General features: G+C 34.9%; 1 protein-coding gene across 25 annotated transcripts in view; it reads left to right on the plus strand.

Moving 5' to 3' along the window:
• The window catches only part of srcin1b (SRC kinase signaling inhibitor 1b), a 133,522-nt gene that overhangs the window by 65,201 nt on the left and 43,109 nt on the right, over nt 1-25,212 (plus strand). For 19 of the 25 annotated variants that reach the window (XR_012399187.1, XR_012399190.1, XR_012399192.1 and 16 more), the window contains 8 exons: nt 1,223-1,424; nt 5,745-6,070; nt 9,606-10,375; nt 12,941-13,024; nt 13,147-13,187; nt 21,513-21,673; nt 23,903-24,078; nt 24,701-24,831. Coding sequence is in view for 22 of the 25 variants with exons in the window: in NM_001423741.1 (NP_001410670.1) it covers nt 1,223-1,424; nt 5,745-6,070; nt 9,606-10,375; nt 12,941-13,024; nt 13,147-13,187; nt 21,513-21,673; nt 23,903-24,078; nt 24,701-24,831 (1,891 nt within the window). In the remaining 3 variants the exon portion in view is untranslated. Of the gene's footprint in view, nt 1-1,222; nt 1,425-5,744; nt 6,391-9,605; nt 10,376-12,940; nt 13,025-13,137; nt 13,188-15,460; nt 15,485-21,512; nt 21,674-23,902; nt 24,079-24,700; nt 24,832-25,212 lie in introns of those variants that run through there. The other 6 variants (XM_068217107.2, XM_073940538.1, XM_068217110.2 and 3 more) reach the window with 3 other exon arrangements.

Genomic DNA, 25,212 nt, shown 5'->3' on the forward strand with positions numbered 1-25,212 from the left:
AGAAGAAAAAATATTATCAGACATACTGTGAACATTTCCTTGCTCTGATTACCATTATTTAGGAAATATTTAAAAAAGAAAAATAAATAGGGGCTAAGACTTTACGTGTATGTATGTATGCATGTGTTTTTTTATCCGTTAAAAATAGTATTATTATTATTAGTATTATTATTATTATTATTGCTATCATTATTTTTATACCTTTTAAAGTTATGATAGAATTTCTTGCAAATTTTAAACAAATTTAGCCATTTAAGCATTTCCTTACCAAATATTGATTCCTTAACTCTTCTTAACTTCTGAATTAAAACATATTTGGAAAAAATGCTGTCAGTAGTGTACAAAAGAAAACAAAAACAATACTGAAACTCTTAACTATGGATCAAAAATCCAGAGAAACTGAGAATTTAAAAGTAGCCTCTTAATTTTGTTCATTGCCATACAGGACTGCATGATGTTGTAAAAGTCTAACATTGCGATATTTTGTTTTTCTGCGATAAACAGTATACTGCGATATTAATATAATTTTACCAGATGATTTTAATTAGCTTTATTTGGAAAGATTTCCTTCTTTTAGATCAACTGGGAAGTCTTTTTCTATGCTGTGCATTTGCATAAATTATAATAAATTACAAGCAAAAATAAATAAATAATAATAAACAGTACTTTATGGTTCCCTGGGCAAGTCTAACAGCATTTAAGTTTAGAAAGTGAACAATCAAATGTAAAATAACATTTTCATCATTGTATAAATGATTACAAAACAATATTATATAATAACATCCTTATTTTTTTATATTTAATAATCTAATCCTGCGATGTGACTATTGCAGATTACACGCATTGCGATCTCGATGCTCAAGCGATATATTGTTCATCCCTATAGCTATATACTATATATGTAAATATAAATGATGTCTTCTTTTGCTTCGGTGAGAGCAGCAGTCAAGCTGACATGATTGTATTATAAGCATGATTAGAGAATGATTTAGCTTGCATGGGTTTCCTCTCACCACTTTTTGGAGCAGCTCTACAGACGCACGCACACACACAACCTGATTTTCCCTAGACAGTCTTTTGCCTTCCCATCACAGAGGTTTCATTACCCTTGCAAAACTGCTACTTCTGCAATACGGGCAATTAGAGAGCGTTCCCTCCCTTTGAGACACACACACACACACACACACACACACACACTGATGTGTTTGTCTGTCTCCTGCAGGCCCGGACTCCGCGCGGCGCTGCGGGGTTGCAACAGCAGTCTCTGGGCGAGCAGGTAGGAGGGCGAGTGTGTTACGCATCCGCCGAGAGTTTGGAAAGCATGGCGGACGCTGAGATGCCGCTGGGCTTCAGCCGCTCAAACATCCTCAGGCAGAGTCTTCCACTCGCACGGTCGCCCAGCCAGGCCAAACTACGAGCACCAGGTATCCCTATTAGCCTTATTTATTCGCACAGTTGAGTCTATTAGGAGCAATCATGTTCCTCTGGAAACAATGTGCAGTTCTGAATGTGCTTCATGTTGGGGAGTAGGCTTGACAGACCACTTTTAGGAGACCCAGACTGTATACGAAACCTGAAATACTATTAAACAGTGCAGTATTTGAGCGGGAAGCCATTTTTAGTGGTGTTTGAAACCATAGTGGATGTACTTAAGTGCACTAAATCAATCCTACAATGCTTCGCAATAATGAGTGTACAATCAATCAGTGGCGCAAAAAGGGGGTATGCAGTATATGCGGCGCATAGGGGCGCCACACATGGGGGGTGCCATTGTGCCACAACTATTTTTTAAATTATCCATATTAAAAGTTTCAAATAGTATTTATTAATAATTATATATATATATATATATATATATATATATATATATATATATATAGTTAAAAATGTTTATTTAGCATTTTATACGTGTATAATATTGTATTTTATTAAATTACAAAATCATTCCACCCCTCCCCCCATTTTTCATACCATATACATGTTTTTATGAATTTATTATGTATCATATTGATTCATCAGGGCTTTTGGTAACTTTTTAGCTCAAAACTATTTTAATTTTAGCTACAAACAAAGTTATAACATTTCAATTAAATAGAACATTTCACACAGTTTGTTTCTGTTTTTTTTTTTTACACTAAACATTTGACAGTCTTTTTTATTTCACTTTTAGCAGTTTTAGTCAATTGTTCTTGCAAAGACAGACCTTACACTTCTCACAGTATGCATGTGAGAAGTAATCGCAATGTTCTTTTGCCCTTTAGGACTCCCATGTCAATGATTTTGTTTTGACAAATGTAGTACAAAAAGTCCAAAAGCAAGGCTAGTCAAGGTGCTATAATCATTTAGTAAGGTAAAATTAAACTGAGGCGAAATTTGGGCTGGTATGAGATGCATTTCTTTGCGACTTAACATGCTTAATGTAATTATACCTTTTACTTCTTCATACTATTTCAGTTGTGTTCAGAACTGCGAAACTGTATTTTTTGAAGTATATTGATATCTTTATGAAAAAATATCTTTAATTTATTGATGGAAATATTTTCCTCATTTTATCACTTGCCTGTTTTAAAATATAGTTGGATTGAAGGGGGGGCGCGGAAAAGTTGAAGCCGCATACCCATCAGTAAGTGTGCAGTTGCGCCCCTGCACTCAAAAGCTAGAAAATACCCATAATGCACTGTGAGAGGTTGTGCGGCAAATAAATCTGACCACAAGATGGAGTTTACAGCAGAATCCTGTTGGTTTAAGTTCTTAAATAGTTTATTGTTTAATTAATGTTTGTATAAATGACTAAAATCAAAATACTTAGTTGTATTACTACTAGACAGCTCGCTACGTTTAAAATCTAGTCCATCTGAAGGCTTTATCTACTAGCAAAACAAACAAAACATTTAGATTTAGTTGACTGAAGTGTAACATGACATTTTGCCTGCCCCGTCTTTTTGCTTGAAGGGTTCAACAAATAACGTACAGCACTACTAGGGTAATTCTTCAACTACGGGGATTTATGTCCTTAATCATATATCCAAATATATATATATATATATATATATATATATATATATATATATATATATATATATATATATATACAATTTTGTTCAAATTCCTCATTCTTAGTCAAACTAACAATAAAATCTACTTAAAAAATGTACTAGCTTTCTATTATATATATTTCATATTATTCAACCTCCTTTTAGGTGTCAAAATCACTGTTTTTACCTTGTCGTACACCCAGAGCTTTAAACTTCAACAATGAAAATAAATTTTTTTAAATATAATATTTATCTGGTATTTAATAATGTATCCTAATTAAGCACAAGTGAAATAATTTAATTGTTTTATAGTTATTAATGTGAGACTATTATCAATATTATTTTTTACGAAATATAGCTGTCGCACATTTTTCAGTGTCATTTCCACCACAACACTGTGAAGTCGCTTTAAAAAGCTTGTGTGAAAGATTATTTTGGTGGTTTCAATGAAAATGAATAGTGCCATCTGAGAACATGTTCAAGATGGAGGGAATTGACATTTTTATCTACAACACTTGAAGAAAAATCAAGGTAAATATTGCTTGATAAGGAAATACATTTATTCTACGTCATTTCCAAACATGTTGTTCCTTCAAAGGTGTTTTTAAAACCAAACAAAATGAAGGTAAATAAGAGTGGTTTGTATACATGAAAGGCTATTATCAATTTAAAGCTAATCGTTGAAGCTAATTTTCATTTTTTCACAATAATCTTTTAAAATGTCATTTCCACATATTTAAAAAGTTCTCATCACACATTAAAAGTGTATTTACAATGCATAAGGGTGCTTTCACATCTGTAGTTCGCTTCATTTGGTCCGGACCAAGGGCAATAAATGATACCTTGTTGCATTTTCTGCCGGCTTTTGTGTCATTTTCACACCACACTGCTGGCTTTTGTCCGAACAAGTTGAAAAGAACCAAAATGCAGTCATGTGACAAAATCCACTTCTCTCATTGGCCAGATGTTGCTAAACATATTTCCTAAACTGCTTATCGGTTGGTCAGAATTCACGTGAGGCAAAATGCCAATGAACTCCCGCTAGTAAACAAAACCGACAGACACAAAATGTCGCTTTTTACTATTAAGGGACAACTGCGCTGACTAATTGTATCCCTGCTTTAGACATACTATATATTTCGATAATGAAGCACGGCCGCGGCTGGAAAACAATGTTTTAATGCATCGCACGTCACTTCAGGAGGAGGCGCCTTCAGGCCTTCAGGAGGAGGCGTGAATTAATTTAGCTAAACTGCGACATATTACCAGCGATCCATCAGGTAATGTTTTCCCCTCTCTCTCTGTTGGTAAAGCGCTGTCAACAAATATTTTTCCTCCATATTCCATAATGCACAGCGCATCGGCCTATTGCAGCTGGATTAGTCCAAAAGGCGCAGTACTTTTTGCGGTTTGGTCTGTTTTAGTTCGGATCATATTCTTACCACAAACTAACCACTCCAGGGTTCGTTTGAAACCATACCAAGACCACCTCTTCAAGCAGATCTCGGTACAATTTTTTTGTCTGCTTTTGGTGCACATTAGAGAACGATTGCAGCATTCTCATCTGCCCAAATGAGCCGCACCAAGAGGGAAAACGAACTCTAGTGTGATTCAACCCAACTAAATAAGGCAGGTGTGAAAACACCCTAAGTTCATGCTCTATTTATAATATACAAATTCAGTTTATTGAATTTCTAATAAGCTCTCAACCAAATTAATATAAGTTTTTAGAGTATGACAGGTGAACAATTCCGCATACAACTAATTTATTTTATGGAGAAATGTATAATTATTGTATATATTGTGAAAAGATTGGTTAAACTAGATACAAAAATGATCTTAGACAATGTTTGACTGCCACCATTTATTTAATTTTAAAATAAGCTGTATATTGAGATGTGGTGGAATTGACATTTGTTCAGTTCACGATGGAAAAAATGTTTCTCTTATCTAAGTTTGTCCTCTTACAGATCTTAAAACTAGACAAAATGTTTAAACCTATGAGGCTGTTACGGTAATTTTGAACAAGTTTTTTTTACTCAACTTCACAAGGCTAAAAGTGCCCGTAGTTGAAGAATGGCCCACTACCATTACAGGCAAGTGTGCGCTGTTTTAATTCACTTACTTTTTAATATAACTTGGTGCAATTATAACTCGCAATAAAAAAACGACTGAATGTTTTTAATATTAAATGTATTGTTTAATTTATGTTTGTATACATGACAAAAATCAAAATACTTGGTTGTATTACTAGTAGACAGCTCGATAAGTTTAAAATGTAATCCGGCAGATATTGAGAAAAAGCCCCAATCATACCCAATCGCCTCCGTTTTCAGATGTCTCCGTTTTTCACTACCTACACTAACACAGAGCAGCAGCGTTTCTAAAATAAAAACGGCCTCTTCATTGTTTCCAAAATGCTCCATTTTCGGTGCTCAAAAACTCTGGCGTAGTGTGGACAGAAGTCGTAACCGTAGCAAAGCTTATGTGTTTTAAAATTAAAGTGTATAAGTGTAAATGGGGCCCCTGTTACTTCAACAACAACAAACAAAACATTTACATGTGTTTAAAAGCCTTATCAGTTTAAACTCCTTTTACTAATCCATTTTACAGCTAGTGCCTCAGTCACTCCAACAACAACAAACAAAACATCCTCATGTGTCAGTTTAAACTCCTTTTACTAATCCATTCCTTTTGTCTTGTTTCCAGCGGTGTTGTTTTTGCAGTTTGGTGATGAGACGCGGCGCGTTCACATCACTCATGAGCTGACTAGTATGGAGACGCTCCACGCCCTGATCGTGCACATGTTCCCTCAAAAACTGACGATGGGTGCGCTGCGTTCTCCCGGTACAGCGCTGCTCATTAAAGACGAGGCACGCAACATCTTCTATGAGCTGGAGGACCCTCGTGATATCCACGACCGCTGTCTTATCAAGATCTACTGCAGAGAGGCTCCGATGCGAGACACGCACTACAGCGCACAACACACAGCACACCCCGTACACCACGGACACATCGCCAATGGGGACCTGCGGGTGAGCCAAAAACTGGTGGCTGTTGAACTGTTTTAGTTATTTTTTGTTAGATAAAATATTAATGTTAGTTAAAAATGGGTGTTTTATGCAAATTAAGTTTTTTTTTTTTCATCTCGCTCTTTGTTTTACTTGACCTCAGTGCTGCATTTGACACTATAGATCATGATATCCTCTTAGATTGTGTAAATTATACAGGTGTCCAGGGACAGGGTTTATGTTGGTTGTCAAAAGTCAGCTCAGTAAAGTATGGAGTGCCTCAAGGGTCGGTATAAGGCCCTTTGCTATTCACAATATGCATGCTGCCCCTGAGAGAAATTATTAGAAGACACAGGATTAGCTTTTACTGCTTCGCAGTTACTTATATATTTCGACAACATCTGATGAGATATCTGAACTAAGTAAATGTGAAAAAGAATGAAAGCGCAGACTCGTATGGTTATTATTATTAATACAAAGCTATTTTATTCATGTTGCACATTGTCTATTATACTTTATGAAATTGTGTTTGTGTGTGTATTATATACATTCTTATAAAATATTATAACCCATTATTACCCATTATTAATAACCCAGGTTATTATAGTTAACGAAAGTAAAGAAAAAACAAAACTAAAATATAAAATAAATGTTGTTAACTTAAATAAAAATAAATACGAGATATGAGAATACGAGAGTTTTTTTTTAAACTAGAACTAACTTAAACTGTATTGTCTTCATAAAAAACTAACTGAAACGAACTAAAATTGCAGCAAAAACCTCCTTCTTTTTCGTCTTTGTAAATGTATTTATTATATAATCTTACTGTAGGCCATTTAGAAGTGAATCTAATTCGTACTGCAGGTGTTTGACCCGTATGCAGAGGTGGGTAGAGTATCCAAAATCTGTACTCAAGTAAGAGGACAAGTAATTGCTGAAATTTTTACTAAAGTAAAAGTAACAATTTTAAAAGTTACTCAAGTAAGAGTAAAAAAGTACCTTATGAAAAAATTACTCAAGTAAATAGTCACTTAGTTACTTTTATTTATGTGTGTGTATATATTTATATATATATATATATATATATATATATATATATATATATATGTGTGTGTGTGTGTGTGTGTGTGTTTGTGTGTGTGTATGTGTGCATCATTAGATGTTGATTTTTGGTTGATTTTAGGTTGACACTTGGACAATGACTTCAACATGACGTTGAGTTCTGACCATTTGTTCATTTCCAAACAAAATACAACGTCCCCACAATGTTGGGGTACAATGTCAATCTCACGTCTTGTTGACGTCTTGTACCTGCTGGATGTTTAAGGTCATTGTGGTCATCATACACCAAATATCCATCATCTTCTCACCAGTGACATGCATCTAAACAGTCTCTGGGTCATTGTGTGTAAAGATTTTGGACAACTTCTTGGACACTTTTAATGCTTCCAAACAGTTTGCTGCAATTATAAGTCACCCATGTGTTGAGGTAGTTCATTATGATGCGATTTACCTTCGTGTGCGATTTGATTGGAATCACAGGACTGTTTTTCTAATCCACATAGAAAATAAAATTAAGTAGTGACTGCAAGATTGGGGAAAGTAGTGGAGTATAAGTACCAATACAGCACTAAAAATGTATTTGAGGGAAAGTAAGGGCCTACTCACACTATGCCATCTGTACCCAGGCCCGTTTCCCGGATCGTTTGAGAACTGTGAGTGTGCTGAATCGGGCTCAAGCACGGTTCACTTGGCCGGCCCTGGCCCGGTTGGAAGAGGTGGGCCTGAGCGCGGTTCACTTGGGCTTTGGTGCGGTACGCTTGTGTGTGAGTGCAAAACGCACCAAAGCCCGAAACTGAAAGCGAGACGTGACTTTTAAGGGATTGTTTCATATAGATTTATTAATCATTCCCTAGTAGTAAAGAATTCTGGCCCAGATTTGGCAAAAAGCTGGCACAGCAGGCATTCATCCGGCACTGGCATACAGCATGTGGGCCAAACACGGCCTGGGTTTGGCAGAGGTGGCACCGTTTTTAAGGCGGCACACAAGATTTGAGCCAGATGAAAAACGTAGTATTTGGCCCAGATTTAAAAATTTGATAAGTGGGCCATGTGAGTTTGGCCAGTCTTGACCCACATTTAAAATACACTAAAATCATTTTTGAGTAAAGAAAAAAAATTCTACCAATCAGGTCACTTTGAGAAAAAGCGTGCCCATAGTGTGCCTAAAGCGCATCACTCCATGGGTTTATCAATTTTATTGCAATTGTGACACACCAACCTATCTGGCCCAGTTCAGGCCCAGTTATGAGTTATTAACTTGGCTGAGACTTGGCCCAGATATGGTCCGTGTTTGGCCCTTGTCTGGAAGCCAGATATGGTCCAGTCATGTACCGTAATTCACTGCGGCATGTGGGCCAAGCAAAACCTGATTGTGTGGGCCAGAGAAACTTTGCTATGTGGGTTATTACAGTTTAATGAACACAAACTGCCGTAGTTTATTAAAGACGCAACACCCCTCACTGCACGACAGCTGCGCACCTTCAGCAGACCTCCTCATTGCTGTAGCACGAGGGCTTTATGACTGTTTATGAGCGCCAAAAGAGGCGAATCTGTTTGGCGAAATATCTTACTGCGTGTCCCCACATCCCTAAGGACTGTTTGGCGAAATATTTGACTGCATGTCACTGCATATCAAACGACTAAAACGATATAACTAGAGAAATCTCCTCTTGTGCTGAGCGAGAACGCTTCTCACTGAACGGAGCGCAGCATCGATGACGTAAGCGTGCCGAGGCCCCATTGTATGTAAGTGCGGGCCGTTGGGGGAGACGGGAGGGGGGACAAGTGTGCTTTGGCCCGGTTCGAGGCAACTGTACATAGTGTGAGTTTGGCCTAAAAGTCCACATTTTTAAAACCACTTAGTACATTACAATTCTTAAGAAAAACTACTCAATTACAGTAATTGGAGTATTTGTATTTTGTTACTTTACACAACTGAAAATTAGTTATTAAAACTGTTATGTTGAAAAATCTTCTTTCTGTTAAACAGAACTTGGGGAAAAATATACACACTGCAAAAAATGCTTTTCTTACTTTTTTGTCTTGTTTCTAGTCCAAATATCTGAAAATTCCTAAATCAAGAAGAATTTTATAGACAAGCAAAACATATTGTCTCGTTTTGAGAAATAATATGCCAATAATAAGTGAGTTTTTCCTTAAAACAAGCAAAATAATCTGCCAATGGGGTAAGCAAAATAATCTTACGTCAAAAGAAAAAACAAGATTATTTTGCTTACTCCATTGGCAGATTATTTTGCTTGTTTTAAGGAAAAACTCACTTATTATTGGCATATTATTTCTCAAAACGAGACAATATGTTTTGCTTGTCTATAAAATTCTTCTTGATTTAGGAATTTTAGATATTTAGACTAGAAACAAGACAAAAAATCTAAGCAAGAAAAGCATTTTTGCAGTGCAGGAGGGCTAATAATTCTGACTTCAACTGTATCTAGTCATCTGTCATATGCATTTAACTTCTGTCTCTCCATCTCCTCAGAGAGAGCTGGTTTACACCTCAAGGGAATCGTCTCCCACGCGCCGCTTAAACACACTCCCGTCTTCCTCTCCTCCGTCTGGTTCTCCATCACGCTCACAATCCCGTCTTTCTTACACCGGCGGACGCCCATCTTCTTACGCCGGTCCCCATCAGTCACCCCAGCTCCACGCCTACCAACACCATGGCCACCCTGGAGGCCACGCCCCTCAGCAGACAGGCCACACTCACCCTGGGTTTTGCCCCTCCCCAAGTGCCATTCTAGAACGCCGTGACGTAAAACCAGACGAGGAGATTTCATCGTCATCAAAAAGTGTGGTGTTGCTAAAAAACGAAGCGATATACGCGGATCCGTACGCTCTGGTTCAGGATCCACGGCTCAGTGTGGCCTCTCCTCAAGCTCTAGCGTACCGTCGGGGATCAGTGCGCTCTATCGCTGGCTATCCTGCCGCGGCTTTACAATGCGAGCTGGAGGGCGCCCTCTATAGGCCTGGAAGTGCAATATACGCAGATCCGTATGCTACCATGGGTTTCCGCACTCTGCCTCCTGCCTCACCTCAGAAACTGTCGGATGGCAGGGATCCATATGGGAGTCATCCAGGACGAGGGTCTCCTGGGAGACATGGGTTTCGGAAAGATGGCACTGTGTATATTGAGAGCCCCAAAAATCGTCCAGGAGGGCCTCCACTGGAGCAGATATGTATGCTAGGTGGCCCAGGAGGAGATGGGGGACCGGTGTATGGTTCAACTTTACCTGGTAATGAAGAGACCAGGTGAGAGTCAATTTTGATTAGTTTTTATTATTATTTTATTATTATTTTTTTGTTTGTTTAAACTTATCCAGATAAATGTGCAGTGTGCTTTTTAAATGTGTGATGACTTGAAAACAAGTTGTAAAGATATTATATCATGCATTTTAGTCCAAATGGACTTCAAAAACAGATGATGAACAATAATAATGAATGAATGAGCTAAACAACAACCAATAAGTAAATAAATCAGATTTAAGTCAGATTTAAATAAATGATTAAAATAAAATAATATAATATAATTAAATTAAGTAATATAAATAAAATAAATATTATGAATAAAATAATGTAAATTAAAATAAATAATATTAAATAATAATAATAAAAAAATACAATTAAATAAAAAATGAATTAAGAAAAAAGAAAAGAAATGAAACAAATACATACATAAATACAATCAACAACCAACAAGTAAATAAATCAGATTTTCGTCAGATTTAAATAAATGTTATAAATGTTATAACTAAAATAAATTATTGAAATAAAATAAATAATATAATTTAAAATAAATCATATTTAAAAATAATAATAATTAAAAAATAAATTAATTAAATTAAATTAAAAATGAATTGAGAAATAAATAAATAAATACATACATGCATACAATCAACAACCAATAAGTGAATAAATCAGATTTGAGTCAGATTTAAACAATTAATATAAACAAAATAATTAATATAAATAAAATAAATTATTGAAATAAAATAAATAGTACAATGTAAATTAAACTAACAATAAAAAAAATAAATAAATGATTAAATTAGTTAATAATAAAACATAAAATACATACATACATACATACATGCAGTTGAATTCAGAATTATTAGCTCTCGTGTTAAATTGTAATTTATTAAAAAAAAATCCTTAATTTCAGCTTAGCAGAAAGGTTTTTTCAACACATTTTTAAACATAATAGTCTAATAACTAACTTCTAATAACAGTTTTCTTTAATCTTTGGATGATTTCAGTCTGTATATAATACAGTCTATAAATATTAACAATGGTGAACAAATAGTCTCAATGTTAAATAGTCGCAAACCATAGAATAGCAGAGGGACAAATTCCTGACATTTTTTTCTTCTATATCTTCTCTTTCTTTAATTATTTTGCACAAGCAGGGACTTTAGTTTTCTTTCCACCTCATTATTTTTTTGTGAGAGACTGCAGAGTTTCTGAGGAAAACTGCTACAAGTTTAGCAAGAAAACCCAGAAGCATTTAAATACAACTTTTCCTTCCACTGAATGGTGCTTGTTTTGAAGCTAAACGTGAAAGTCTTGAAGAAACACAGACATTTTATGAGAGAATGGAAAGTGTAATTGGTAAAACGCAGAAGTTTTACAAGAAAACTCAAAAGTATTGTGAGTGAATGGAGTGTTTCTGCTGAAGCTCTGCGAGAGAACAGAAATATTTTGTCAGTAAACAGAATGCAAACATGAAAGTCAGCAACCAAAAAGTTTCTTGGGGAATGCACAAGTTTTGTGAGTGAATGTTAGTTTCATGGGGGAACGCACAGCTGTAATGAAAGAATGTAGAAGTTTTGTGAGAGAATGCATATTTTCTTGAGTGAATATAGAATTTTGGTGAATATACAGTAAAGTTTTTCTGTCCACTTCATGTTATTTCTGTCAAAAAGGATTTGCAAATAAATGCAAACTTCTTTGGCAAAAGTAAAATGCATATTCAACTTTAGTATTTCCTTCCAGGATATATTCCAGGATAGTATTTCCTTTTTTATTATATTTAATTATGAAATACAAGTTTTTTCAAGTGTTTTTTTTTCAATGCATGGTGTTTTACAAGAGAATGCAAAAGCATAAGCTTATGCTTCATTCCGCTTCATTTTCTACCATGTTTAAATGTATTTTTTTGTTAATGATATTTTATGTATGATGTTTTTGTTCGAAAATAAATTAATCAAATCAAATCAAATTGTTATATTGTGTGTAATACTGTATATGTATATATGTGTATGTATGTGTATATATATATATATATATATATATATGTATATATATATATATGTATATATATATATGTATATATATATATATATATATATATATATATATATATATATATATATATATATATATATATATATATATACAGTTAAAAATCTAAATTAGCTCTCCTGTTAAATTTTGATTATTTAATTATAAAATTGATTATTTAAAGTCGAATAATTTTGACTTCAACTGATAATCGTTTTGAATAATTGTGATTACAATTATGACCAAAATAATCCTGATTATGGTTTTTCTTTTCCCATAATCGAGCAGCCCTACTAGGAAATACTGTGAAACTTTTCTTGCTCTGTTAAACATCATTTGGGAAACGTTTATTAAAAAAAAAATCAATTACAATTACAATTATGACCAAAATAATCCTGATTATGATTTTGTCCCTACTAAATATATATATATATATATATATATATATATATATATATATATATATATATATATATATATATATATGTAGTAGGGAAATATATATATATATAGTATAATAATATTTTGTATTTGCAGAGAGCGTATGGAGGCCATGGAGAAGCAGATTGCTAGTCTAACTGGACTAGTTCAGAGTGTTTTGACTCGTGGACCAGACAGCCCGTAAGAAATCCCACCTTTAGTCCAATGCAACGGATATTCACAACCAAACCTGATGTCAATGCTGCTTTGATTAGATTTTAATAATGCGCATTTAACTGGTGTTTCCAATGTTGGTCTTACAGTGAAAAGGCAGAAACGGCAAGTGACTGCTCTGCTCCAGAGAGTGAGTATCATGCTGTTTTAATATATGTTAATGAGGAATACGCTTTGATGGCTGTTACACTGTTAAAGGGGACCTATTATGCAAAAATCACTTTTATAAAGGGTTTAAACACAGTTGTGTGGCAGCACTGTGGGAGCCATAACAAGCTTATAATGGTAAAAATTCATTAATTCTATTTAGTATAATCACACTTGATAAAAACAGTCTGCAGAAACACTTTGATTGACATTCTCCCTTTGTACGTGTTATCAGAAGGGGAAAGCCCCGCACATTAGTGGCTATCTCTCCCTCATTCGCATATGAGGTTAGTCTTGTTTTTGAATCTGCCAATATGCTGACACATAGGCATTTGTAGCTCCGCCCTCTTTTGAAAAGAGCACAATCTCATTTAAATTTAAAGCGACAGTCACCAAAACGGCACAATTACCATCAAAGCCTAAAAGGGGCAGTTTCAACAAGTTATGAAAGATTATGTGTGTGTATATTTTGAGCTGAAACTTCACATACACACACTAGGCACATCAGAGACTTATTTTACATCCTGTAAAAAGGGGGCATAATAGGTCTCCTTTAAATTTGAGGTTTCTTTTAGTCATTTATACCTGATTTAAAAACTAACAAACACATTCAGTAGAGTAAAAGACAGGCCTGTTATAATAATGCCTGAGCATATTAATGAATGAGCATCATTCAGCTGATAAGGTTAATAAAATAATGGAACTGTCATCAAGTCAGCCTGAAGAGGTGATGTTGTCATCTCCAACTGTTTCAGCTTCAGAATAGCTGTTACTAAACTAATTATGTTCACAAGAACAATTAAGTGATGCCGAATAGGCGTATCAATTAACAGGTCATTAAAGGAGTGAGTCATGCATGCTGGTAATAATAAGACACGACTGTGCGCTAAACTAAAGCATGCTTATCTAAATGATAGAAGCAGGCAAGGCCAAGTGCTCTAGGATTGCAGTTTGAGTCTTATAATGACACTCATTTGGATTGTTTGCATTAGCTAATGTTTGTTTGTGTTTTACGGCTGTAGTTCATGACTTTGAACATGAGTTTATGGTTTGAGTGTCAGTTACGAAAATATACATGAATAAATACCTGCTACCGTTGGTCAATTTTGAATGTTCATACTAGACCTGATTGAGTGCTGATTATTATATTATATTATATTATATTATATTATATTATATTATATTATATTATATTATATTATATTATATTATATTATATTATATTATATTATTATTTTATATTATATTATATTATATTATAATATGTTTTATTATTTATATTATATTATATTATATTATTATTTTATTTTAGGATATGTTATATTATATTATATTATATTATACTATTTATATTATTTATATTATTTTATATTATATTATATTATATTATATTATATTATATTATATTATATTATATTATATTATATTATATTATATTATTTTATAGTATATTATTTTAAAATATGTTATATTATATTATATTATATTATATTATATTATATTATATTATATTATATTATATTATTTTTTTATTATATTATTTTAGAATATGTTTTATTATTTATATTATATTATATTATTATTTTATTTTAGGATATGTTATATTATATTATACTATTTATATTATATTATATTATTATTTTTTATTATATTATTTTATAATATGTTTTATTATTTATATTATATTATATTATATTATATTATATTATTATTTATATTATTTTATTTTATTTTAGGTTATATTATATTATATTATATTATATTATATTATATTATATTATATTATATTATATTATATTATATTATATTATATTCTACTATTTATATTATTTATATTATTTTATATTATATTATATTTTATTATTTTATATATTATATTATTTTAGAATATATTGCTTTATATTATAATATATTATAATATTTTGTATTATTTTATTTTATTTTATAATATTTTAGATTATATAATGTAGAATATATAATATTCTAACGCACGCCTCCCATCAATGCTGATATACAACCATAGCACACTGCTACTCGTGTGATATTGCTCATTTATATATATATATATAATTTCCGTTTATTTTTTTAATAGTTTTATTTCTTGAATTTTGCAAGAAATGCAATGGTGTATATTCTGTTTTTTTCATATGATAGTTCTTGTATTAATATTTTTTATTAATTTATTTCAGTTTCTTCTGCACTAGCATGTACAGTATTATCATGAGGACAGTTAACTGCTGATATTTTATATTTCAGCTGGAAGGTTTAGAAAGCAAAAAGGTATATTTCTCTGTGTCTGGTTGTCTGTCACTCCATGTGTTGCATCACAGACTGTGTTGCGTTGCGATCTTGCGTCAGGAGTGTGTTCAGAGTGTGTGTTTTCAGGGATCTCAGATCCTGGAGTTTGGAAAAACCCTCTGTCTATTGTACTGTATATACAGCGTCTATAAAAAGCATTCGCCTCCTTTGACTTTTATGCTTAATTAATTTCTTACATATTTTATTTAGAGTTATAAAGCACATTGTGTTGACAAGCAATGCACTTCCCACATAAATGTCTTATGATTTTTATAGCACAAATAGTCCAGTGAGGTCTATGTGTGTGTGTTTATAGACACTGTATATACAGTATGTCTGTCTTATGGATTCTCCTGGAATGTTTTTGTTGTTTGGAAAATCCCACTAACACTCTTGAATGTCTCTGTACTCCAATGTTTTGTCTTCCTCTTCCAGTTCTTAGAAGGATGTAATAAGGATACTAAGTTTTTTTTTAAGATGATTTACCAGTGTAAATGTTCATGCAGTCCTAAAGCTCTCAATCTGAATGTCTGTTGCATGAATAAACCGCGTACTGGATTGTGTTTTTGGATGTGACTCATAATGTACAAGTCAAGACAAAGAAATCAGATGTCTTTTGTTGTTCTGTGCTGGTTTATATGCAAATTAGACATTTTGAAATGACTAACAAAAAGGCGTATGAATATTCAGATTTCATCATTAAGGCACATTTTACTGATGCACCGATCTTGATTTGTTTTCACGGCCGATTCAGATTGCAAAGTTTTTACAAGCAGATTAAAAAATTCTTGATTCGAGTTTTGAGGGGAGTGCTTTTAGCTTAGCTTAGCATAGATCATTAAATCAGATTAGACCATTAGCATCTCTCTGATATTGATTTTATGCAGCGTCCACAGCTATTATAACATAGTCCTCAGCTAGGTAATCAGGTAACAGCTCTGTGTAATATCACTGGCTGCGTCCCAAATCGCATATAGTACGTCCCTAATATAGTATGCGAGCCGAGTAGTTTGTCCGATACAAAGTATTGTGAAAACAGTATGCGAGAAGTAACAGGACAACCTACAACTTCTGATTCTCTGAGTTTCTGAAGTGCGTATACAATGGACGTTACGCTATCCCTTGACGCCTGTTTCACACCGCAAGCGTCAGCGGCGCGTGAGCAGAGCGTGAGCAGCGCGTTTGTCGAGCAGTAGCAGCACGCAGGCGTTTGCCTTTCACACCAGCTGCGTCTGCAGCGCGCAGCTCTTCGGCAGCTGCTGCTGAGATCAACCTATCTCTGTCTATTCTATCTAGTTACCCCTCTATATACAAATACACTTTTTAAACTTTTCATCTGCACCAAGGCCCCTCCTATGCTGTTTCTTTAACCTGCAAATGTTTATTTTACAAATTTTATAGATCAAATAGTACTGTATGCTTCTAAAGCTAACTTATATGAGAAGTGTCTACAGTCAGAAGACAATCGCCTGTGATATCATGTCATTTGTTTTTTGATTATCAGGTTGCTGTAGACCTAGTTATAATCATATTTATACAATATAGTTATAATGATATTTATACATGATCAAACTAGTATTACTTTCTCCGCTTCAGTGATGTCCAGCGGCAGAATAACAGCTCGTTAATTCATGCTCGTGCAGATGATGAGACGGACAAAAGTAATTAATGCATGCCATTCTTTTACTTATTTTCGTGTTGTCAGATTAACAGTGCAAACAGCTCCCGGTAGGAATAATTCGAGTGAACATAAAACAAAGCCGATTAAAACTTTCTTGCTCTGCTTAGCTGCACAGAACACAGCGAGCTCACATAATCCAGCATGCGTGTCGCACTACACTACCCACAATACACTTCGCTATGGACTACAAATCCTGTAAATATTCTATTTCCCCTCTCCTACAACACTAGTGTGCAACTTAAGCAAAACTGATAGTAAAATTGTTTTACATTCGGTTTTGTAGTTCGGGCCTAAATAAATGTTTGTTGCCGTTTTTAATCGTTTTAAGTTCATTTGAATGACTATATATAAACCATTTGACATTATTAACGCATTTATTGGGTAAAATTGCTACTTTTTACTGTCATTCGATGTGTTTTGGTCATTATCAATGCACTGTCACTTTAATTGAGCGTGAGCAGCGCGTCAAAAATAGACCCAGCGCCGAAACTATCGCTGCACTGCTGCTTCGGCGACGCTCACGCCTCGCACTGACGCGCTGCTGCTGCGTGCGGTATGAAAGCTCTAATCTGTTAACATGGACGCCGAAAACACACGCGCTGCTCACGATCTGCTCACGCGCCGCTGACGCTTGCGGTGTGAAACAGATGTTGCATCTGCGAATTCATGAATGGGAGTGAAGTGACGCAACTGACGCTGGTAGGCAGGCCCGGATTGGCTAATCGGGAGGATCGGGAGAATTCCCGGTGGGCCGGTCTGTTTTTGGCCGCGAGGGCCGGTGTCCCTAGCTGCTTGCACTCTCAGCAGTCACACTTTTTTTCTTCTATTTATTTATTTGACCATAGCTTTACTCTTTTTAATCATTATTTTACCGTAGTGCCGCTCTTTTTATTTATTTTCTCGCAGCCCCGTGAGAAAAATGCAGCCTGCAGGTTAACTAACGTTAATGATGATGATGTAATGCAACTATCGACCCCAAACAGCGGCACCTTAGTGAATATAAGAATTCGAATAAAATGAATAAAACACCTGCTCAATGAAAATCAAATGATTCACTACATTAATAAATCTGACATAACTTGATCAGAAATCTAAAAATAGGAGAAAAAGATTGAGCCATCAAAAGAAAGTAGTGCTGTGTCTTAAGGGTCGCAAGTCATTAGTTATTTTTTACTCTCACTGTAATAGCGCCAATGTGGTCCAGTGGTAAGCACATTGCATTTCAATGTCGCAGACCTGTGATCGAATCTCCCATGAAATATGTTTTTTTTTTTTTTTTCGATTTTATTGTTAAGACATAAAATACTGTTAGGGCTGTTGAACATTTGAATTTCTAAAGCAGCAGTTTTCTTGAAAAAGACGTGATAGTGCCATTAGTAACTGAATTGGAATCAGTCGTGAACTGAGGTGGGCCGGTCTGGCTTGAAACTCCAGGGCTGAAAATGAGTCCCACTCCGGCCCTGCTGGTAGGTCACATGATAATAACAAATAGCGAAAGCAGTATTGTTCGAATTTCATTCATCCTTCTCACATTCATACTATATAAAGTACTTTTTTAACAGTTGTGTAGTAAAATCCTAAATTCAAATGTAGTACCTACTTACTATTCGATTTCAGACACAGCTATTGTGCCTGCTGCAGCCATGGTACAGCAGCAAAGTTCCTTGATTATTACGCCAGAATGAGTATAGTTCCTATTTTACTGTCTTCCATAGAACTATAATATAGAAGAGCTTTAGATAGGACAATCATCAAAACTCTTTGGTTAATCTTTGAGTGAGATGCTAACAGTCTAATCCGATTCAATGATCTATGGTAAGCTAAGTTAAAAGTGCTCCCACAAGACCTCGAGATCGGCTGAGAGGATTCAAAAATGGTAAAACTCAGCTGTTTAGCTATAGGGTGTTGTAAAATTTGTCTATTTTAAAAGAAAAAAAAACATCTAAATTGAAATCAGTGGGTTTTTCCTCATAGAGACTTTACTGAAATAAACGTCTGATTCCTGTTAATCCTGCTTTAGATGTTGATTTTGATTGAATGAAAGGATGAAATGATAAAATACACTGCTCATTTTCTTTTTTAACTTTAGTTATTAACATTAGCACAATAACAAACAGAACAAACTTCTTCATGGGTACTTCTTCTTCATGATTTTTCATAGTGCAGTTTGCTCATTTTTTTCTCTCTATATATATTTCTATATAAAACCAAATGACCACCTGAACAAGAGCCATGCTGAAAACTGCTCAAACAAAATAGTCTTTTCTCTACTTTATTTATTCTGAATTACTTACTTAAAAACATTATTATTTATTTTATTTTATGTTGAAAACATCACTGAATCACACACATACTGGATCAATTCATCTTTATTTCTATAGCGCTTTAACAATCTACAGGTTGGGCCATTTATATGGATACACCTTAATAAAATGGGAATGGTTGATGTTAACATCCTGTTTGTGGCACATTAGTATATATGAGGGACAAACTTTTTTTAAGACGGGTGGTGACCATGGTGGCCATTTTGAAGTCGGCCATCTTGGATCCAATTATTTGTTTTTTCAATAGGAAGAGGGTCATTTGACACACCAAACGTATTGGGAATTTCACAAGAAAAGCAATGGTGTGCTTGGTTTTAACGTAACTTTATTCTCTTAATGAGTTATTTACAAGTTTCTGACCACTTATTAAATGTGTTCAGTGTGCTGCCCATTGTGTTGGATTGTCAATGCAACTCTCTTCTCCCACTCTTCACACACTGATAGCAACAGCGCAGGAGAAATGTCAGCGCAGGTTTCCAGCATTCATAGTTTGAGGTGCTGCACATCTTGTATCTTCACACCATAGACAATTGCCTTCAGATGACCCCAGACCTTGGGGGCCATTCGATTGGCCCACGACGACCAATCCACTTTTTAGTTGTGTTAGAAATGTTTGGAAATGCTTGGACCTGACACCCATAATGTGGTGGTGCACCACCTTCTTGGAAAAACTCGGGGAACGTGCCAGCTTCAGTGCATAAAGAGGGAAACACATCATCAGCAATTTCAAATATCCAGTCCCTGCTGAAAAATCCAGCTTAATCCATATGACCAGCTAAAACCAGCTTGACCAGCCTAGCCAAGCTGGGAGTCTAGCCCAAACCAGCTATATCCAGCTTAAACCAGACTGGTCAAGCTGGTTTTAGCTGGATTTGGCTGGTAATTTTCCAGCCTGACCAGCTAAGACCAGCCTGGAAATGGCCAAAACCCCTCTAAAACCAGGCTGGTCGACCAGTTAAAACCAGCCAACCAGCCTAGGCTGGTTTAAGCTGGATTTTTCAGCAGGGGTGGCCTTAAGGTTTCCATTGATGAAGAATGGCCCCACTACCTTTGTTGTCTATGTTGTGAAGATACAAGATGTGCAGCACCTAAAACTACGGATGCTAGAAGCCTGTGCTGGCATTTCTCCTGCGCTGTTGTTATCAGTGTGTGAAGAGTGGGAGATGAGGGTTGCATTGACAATCAAACACAATGGGCAGCACATTCAACACATTTTATAAGTGGACAGAATCTTGTAAATAACTCATGAAAGAATAAAGTTACGGTAAAACCAAGCACACCATTGTTTTTCTGCGAAATTCCCAATAAGTTCGATGAGCTAAATAACCCTCTTCCTATTGAAAAAAAAAACAATAGTTGGATCCAAGATGGCCGACTTCAAAATAGCCACCATGGTCACCCCCCGTCTTGAAAAGCTTGCCCCCTCACATATACTAATGTGCCACAAACAGGACGTTAACATCACCAACCATTTCCATTTTATTAATGTGTATCCATATAAATGTCACACCCTGTAGATTGTGTCAAAGCAGCTTAACATAGAAGTTTTATTAAATTGAAACTGCTTCAGGCCATTTATCAGTTTAAGATCAGTTCAGTAATGTAAATGTCAAACACTGAAGAGCAAATCTAACCCAAACCAAGCAAGTCAGTGGTGACAGTGGCAAGGAACAAAACCTAACCAATTGACGAAAGTAAAGGAAAAAAAACCCTGAGAAAAACAACATTTGTTAGATTTGTTCAAGTGAATGCAGAAAGAGTTGTCAGAACAGTGTGTCTCTTCTCCATCTCTGGCCTCTGTTATCCCTCCATTTACAATCTATGTTCTATCAATTGTTCAATTCATTTTGAATGCAACTCCAGAATATTATTATTTTTTTATTTGAGGCAAAATATTATGTGAATATATGATATTTGTGGCCTTTGGATCGGTGCATCTCTAGTAAAGTGTGTGTGTTTTAGTGAGTGTTGTATGTGACTTGTGTTTGCTCCTGTGGATCGGCAGTGTCTTCACCGTCTGCGCCTCTGGCCCTGATGCCTCCGCCTCCCTCTGCAGTCTCTCAGCCAATTGCGATGTCCCGTTCACAGATGCAGCTGCACCTCACAGACCTGCAGCAGCACACGGCTGAACTGCGCAAACAGCTCACTCAGCTCCGACAGCTACAGGTGTGTTTATGTGTGGGTGGGCAGAATGTGATAGGTGAGGGTGTGTGTGTGTGTGTGTTTTTCCTAGTTTTTTTTTATGTGGCATTTATAATAATTGACAATGTATTGTATTTTGATTTATTTAATTGTTTAGATATTTGCTTAGATTGTATAGATGATTTTATTACATTTTAAACATAATATTGACAGTATTTGTACAATTAGATAATTGGTCATTTTTTTTTTTTTTTACAATTTACATTATATTGTATTTTTTTGTGTTTAATTATATGTGTATATAATTTATTAATCATTTTTAGTTACAACAGACAGTAAGTGTTATTAAATTATAAAATATAAAATAAATAAATATAAAATATTTTTATAAATCTAAAATAGTTTTTATAATAATTGACAGTAAATTATTAATTGTTTAAATTATCTAGATAGTAAATATATTTTAATAGATTGTAAACATAATATTTACAGTATTTATATCATTTAAATTTTTTATATAAAACTAATAAAAAACATTTACTTAGGTATTGTTTCATTTTCTTTCTAAACTGTATTATTAACATTGTATGATTTTTAATTAAAGTTGTATATTAATTTCTATATATATATATATATATATATATATATATATATATATATATATATATATATATATATATATATATATATATATATTACTTCTAATGAATAGTAATTGTCATTAAAATGTCTACATTTTTATAAAATGTAACAAAATCCTAATGTAATTCAATGTTATTGTTCTTATTGTTTTTGGTTCTTTAGTATATACACTCACCGGCCACTTTATTAGGTACACCTGTTCATCTGCTTATTAACGCTAATTTCTAATCAGCCAATCACATGGCAGCAACATGGCACTGCTGATCTACTGGGATTTTCACACACAATCATCTCTAGGGTTTACAGAGAAATAGTCTGAAAAAAGAGAAAATATCCAGTCAGTGGCAGTTCTGTGGGTGCAAATGCTTTGTTGATGCCAGAGGTTAGAGGAGAATGGCCAGACTGGTTCCAGCTGATAGAAAGGCAACAGTAACTCAAATAACCACTCGCTACAACCAAGACATGCAGAAGAGCATCTCTGAACACACAACACGTCCAACCTTGAGGCAGATGGGCTACAGCAGCAGAAGAACACACCGGGTGCCACTCCTGTCAGCTAAGAACAGGAAACTGAGGCTACAATTCACACAGCCTCACCAAAACTGGACAATAGAAGACTGGAGAAACATTGCCTGGTCTGATGAGTTTCCATTTCTTCTGCGACATTCGGATGGTCGGGTCAGAATTTGCTGTCAACAATATGAAAGCATGGATCCATCCTGCCTTGTATTGACGGTTCAGGCTGGTGGTGGTGGTGTAATGTTGTGGGGGATATTTTGTTGGCACACTTTGAGCCCATTAGGACCAATTGAGCATCGTGTCAACGCCACAGCCTACCCGAGTACTGTTGCTGACCATGTCCATCCCTCTATGACCACAGTGTACCCTTCTTCTGATGGCTGCTTCCAGCAGGACAACGCGCCATTTTATAAAGCACGAATCATCTCAGACTGGTTTCTTGAACATGACAATGAGTTCACTGTACTCAAATGGCCTCATCAGTCACCAGTTCTCAATCCAATAGAGCACCTTTGGGATGTGGTGGAACGGGAGATTTGCATCATGAATGTGCAGCAAACAAATCTGCTGCAACTGCGTGATGTTATCATGTCAATATGGAGCAAAATCTCTGAGGAACATTTCTAGTATCTTGGTTAATCTATGCCATGAATGATTAAGGCAGTTCTGAAGGCAAAAGGGGTCCAACCCAGTACTAGTAAGGGGTACCTAATAAAGTGGCCGGCGAGGGTATGTTTTGTTTTTTATAAATAGTCTGTTTAGTGTGTTATTTTTTGGACAGCTTGAGGGTTCAGAAGACTAAATGGGTATATTTAGTTTAAATCATTTGGTCTTAAGCTCTTCACATTGTTTTAGTGTTCAGTAGATACTGTAAATAGCAAAACGATGTCATATTGTAATAAAATTAATCTAAATATGCTTTAAAATGAATAAATCATTAGATATCTGGATATCTTCAAAATAATTACCACATAAATAATATATTTTTGTCATTTGATGCTTAAAATTAAAAAAAATTGTGTGGAAAATACAGAATAAATGAGCATTTCAAGTCTTATTCTTTAATTCATATCTAAAAATGTTTGAATTCAGTTGCAGAATCAGGATTCAGTACAGGCATTACTGAGGCAAACCGAGTCAGATTTGGGCATGTGTCTGATCGAAGCATCCCGAACACAAGAGGATCCACTACAGCGCCAGCGTCTGCTGGTTGAAGAAGAGCGGCTTCGCTATTTGAACGAAGAAGAGCTGATTATACAACAGCTACAGTGAGATCCTCCGCATCCACACGCATGCTGATTTGGGATAATGTAGCTGCTGCAAACCATACAAATTAGACACAAAACATTGTCAGCATTAATTACTAAACTACAACTCAGAACAGATTTAAAACAGCTGATGGAGTATATACTAACCTGCGCATTATTCAGGCCAAAACAGCAGTGTGACAGACAAGCAGATACATGTGAATGTAAATATATTGATGTAAGTGTAATCACTGATGGTCATGGTGATTTGAAGTTCCTGTCAGAGCCTGTGTTATTCAGCGGTTGTTATCTCGGGATAACATACCTTATAATGTCACGACCAATCAGAATTAAGTATTCCAGGCAGCTGTGTAATAACATACAGACATATAAAACATACAAGTACACCAAACACATAGTTAAAGCCTTGTAATTCACAAACACAAAAATAGATGAATACATAGATAAATAAATCTATAAATTATGTATCACTAGTAGATTATTAATTACTTCTAATTATTTTGCTGTCATCCTTTCCATGACCATATGCTCTAATAATAAATTAGTAAAATAAAGTAAAACCATTTAGGTTTATATTGACGAGTGTGTGTGTGTGTGTGTGTGTGTGTGTGTGTGTTTTCAGTGATCTGGAGCGCTCTGTGGAGGAGATGAGGACGGGTGCAGGACTCAACCATCATCTGGTGACCGAACAGGAGATCGAGCAGAAGAGTCTGGAGCTCAGGAGACTGGGAGAAACAGTCACTGACCTCAAGAGTGAGTCAATATTCACTACTGTATATATATACAATATACACACACTCACATCGCTGTCCTGCTGAAGGGGGTTATGGTTTTGAGTCACTAAAGAGAATCGGCTCATGAGATTCATTCAATTAAGAATGGGACTAAACTGGTTGTGCTGATTTTGATTCACTAAATAGAATCAGCTCGTTAAATTCATTCATTCAGGAATGTAAAGATTAATTCATACAGGAATGTATCTAAACCGGTTGTGCTGATTTTGATTCACTAAATACAATCGGCCCATGAGATTCAATTAACAATAGGACTAAATTGGTTGTGTCGATTTTGATTCTATAAATGTTATCAACTCGTAAGATTCATTTGCTTAGGAATGTAAATATTTATTTGTTC

This window comes from Danio rerio, chromosome 24 (genome assembly GCF_049306965.1).
Source record: "Danio rerio strain Tuebingen ecotype United States chromosome 24, GRCz12tu, whole genome shotgun sequence".
In the NCBI taxonomy this organism is placed as follows: domain Eukaryota; kingdom Metazoa; phylum Chordata; class Actinopteri; order Cypriniformes; family Danionidae; genus Danio; species Danio rerio.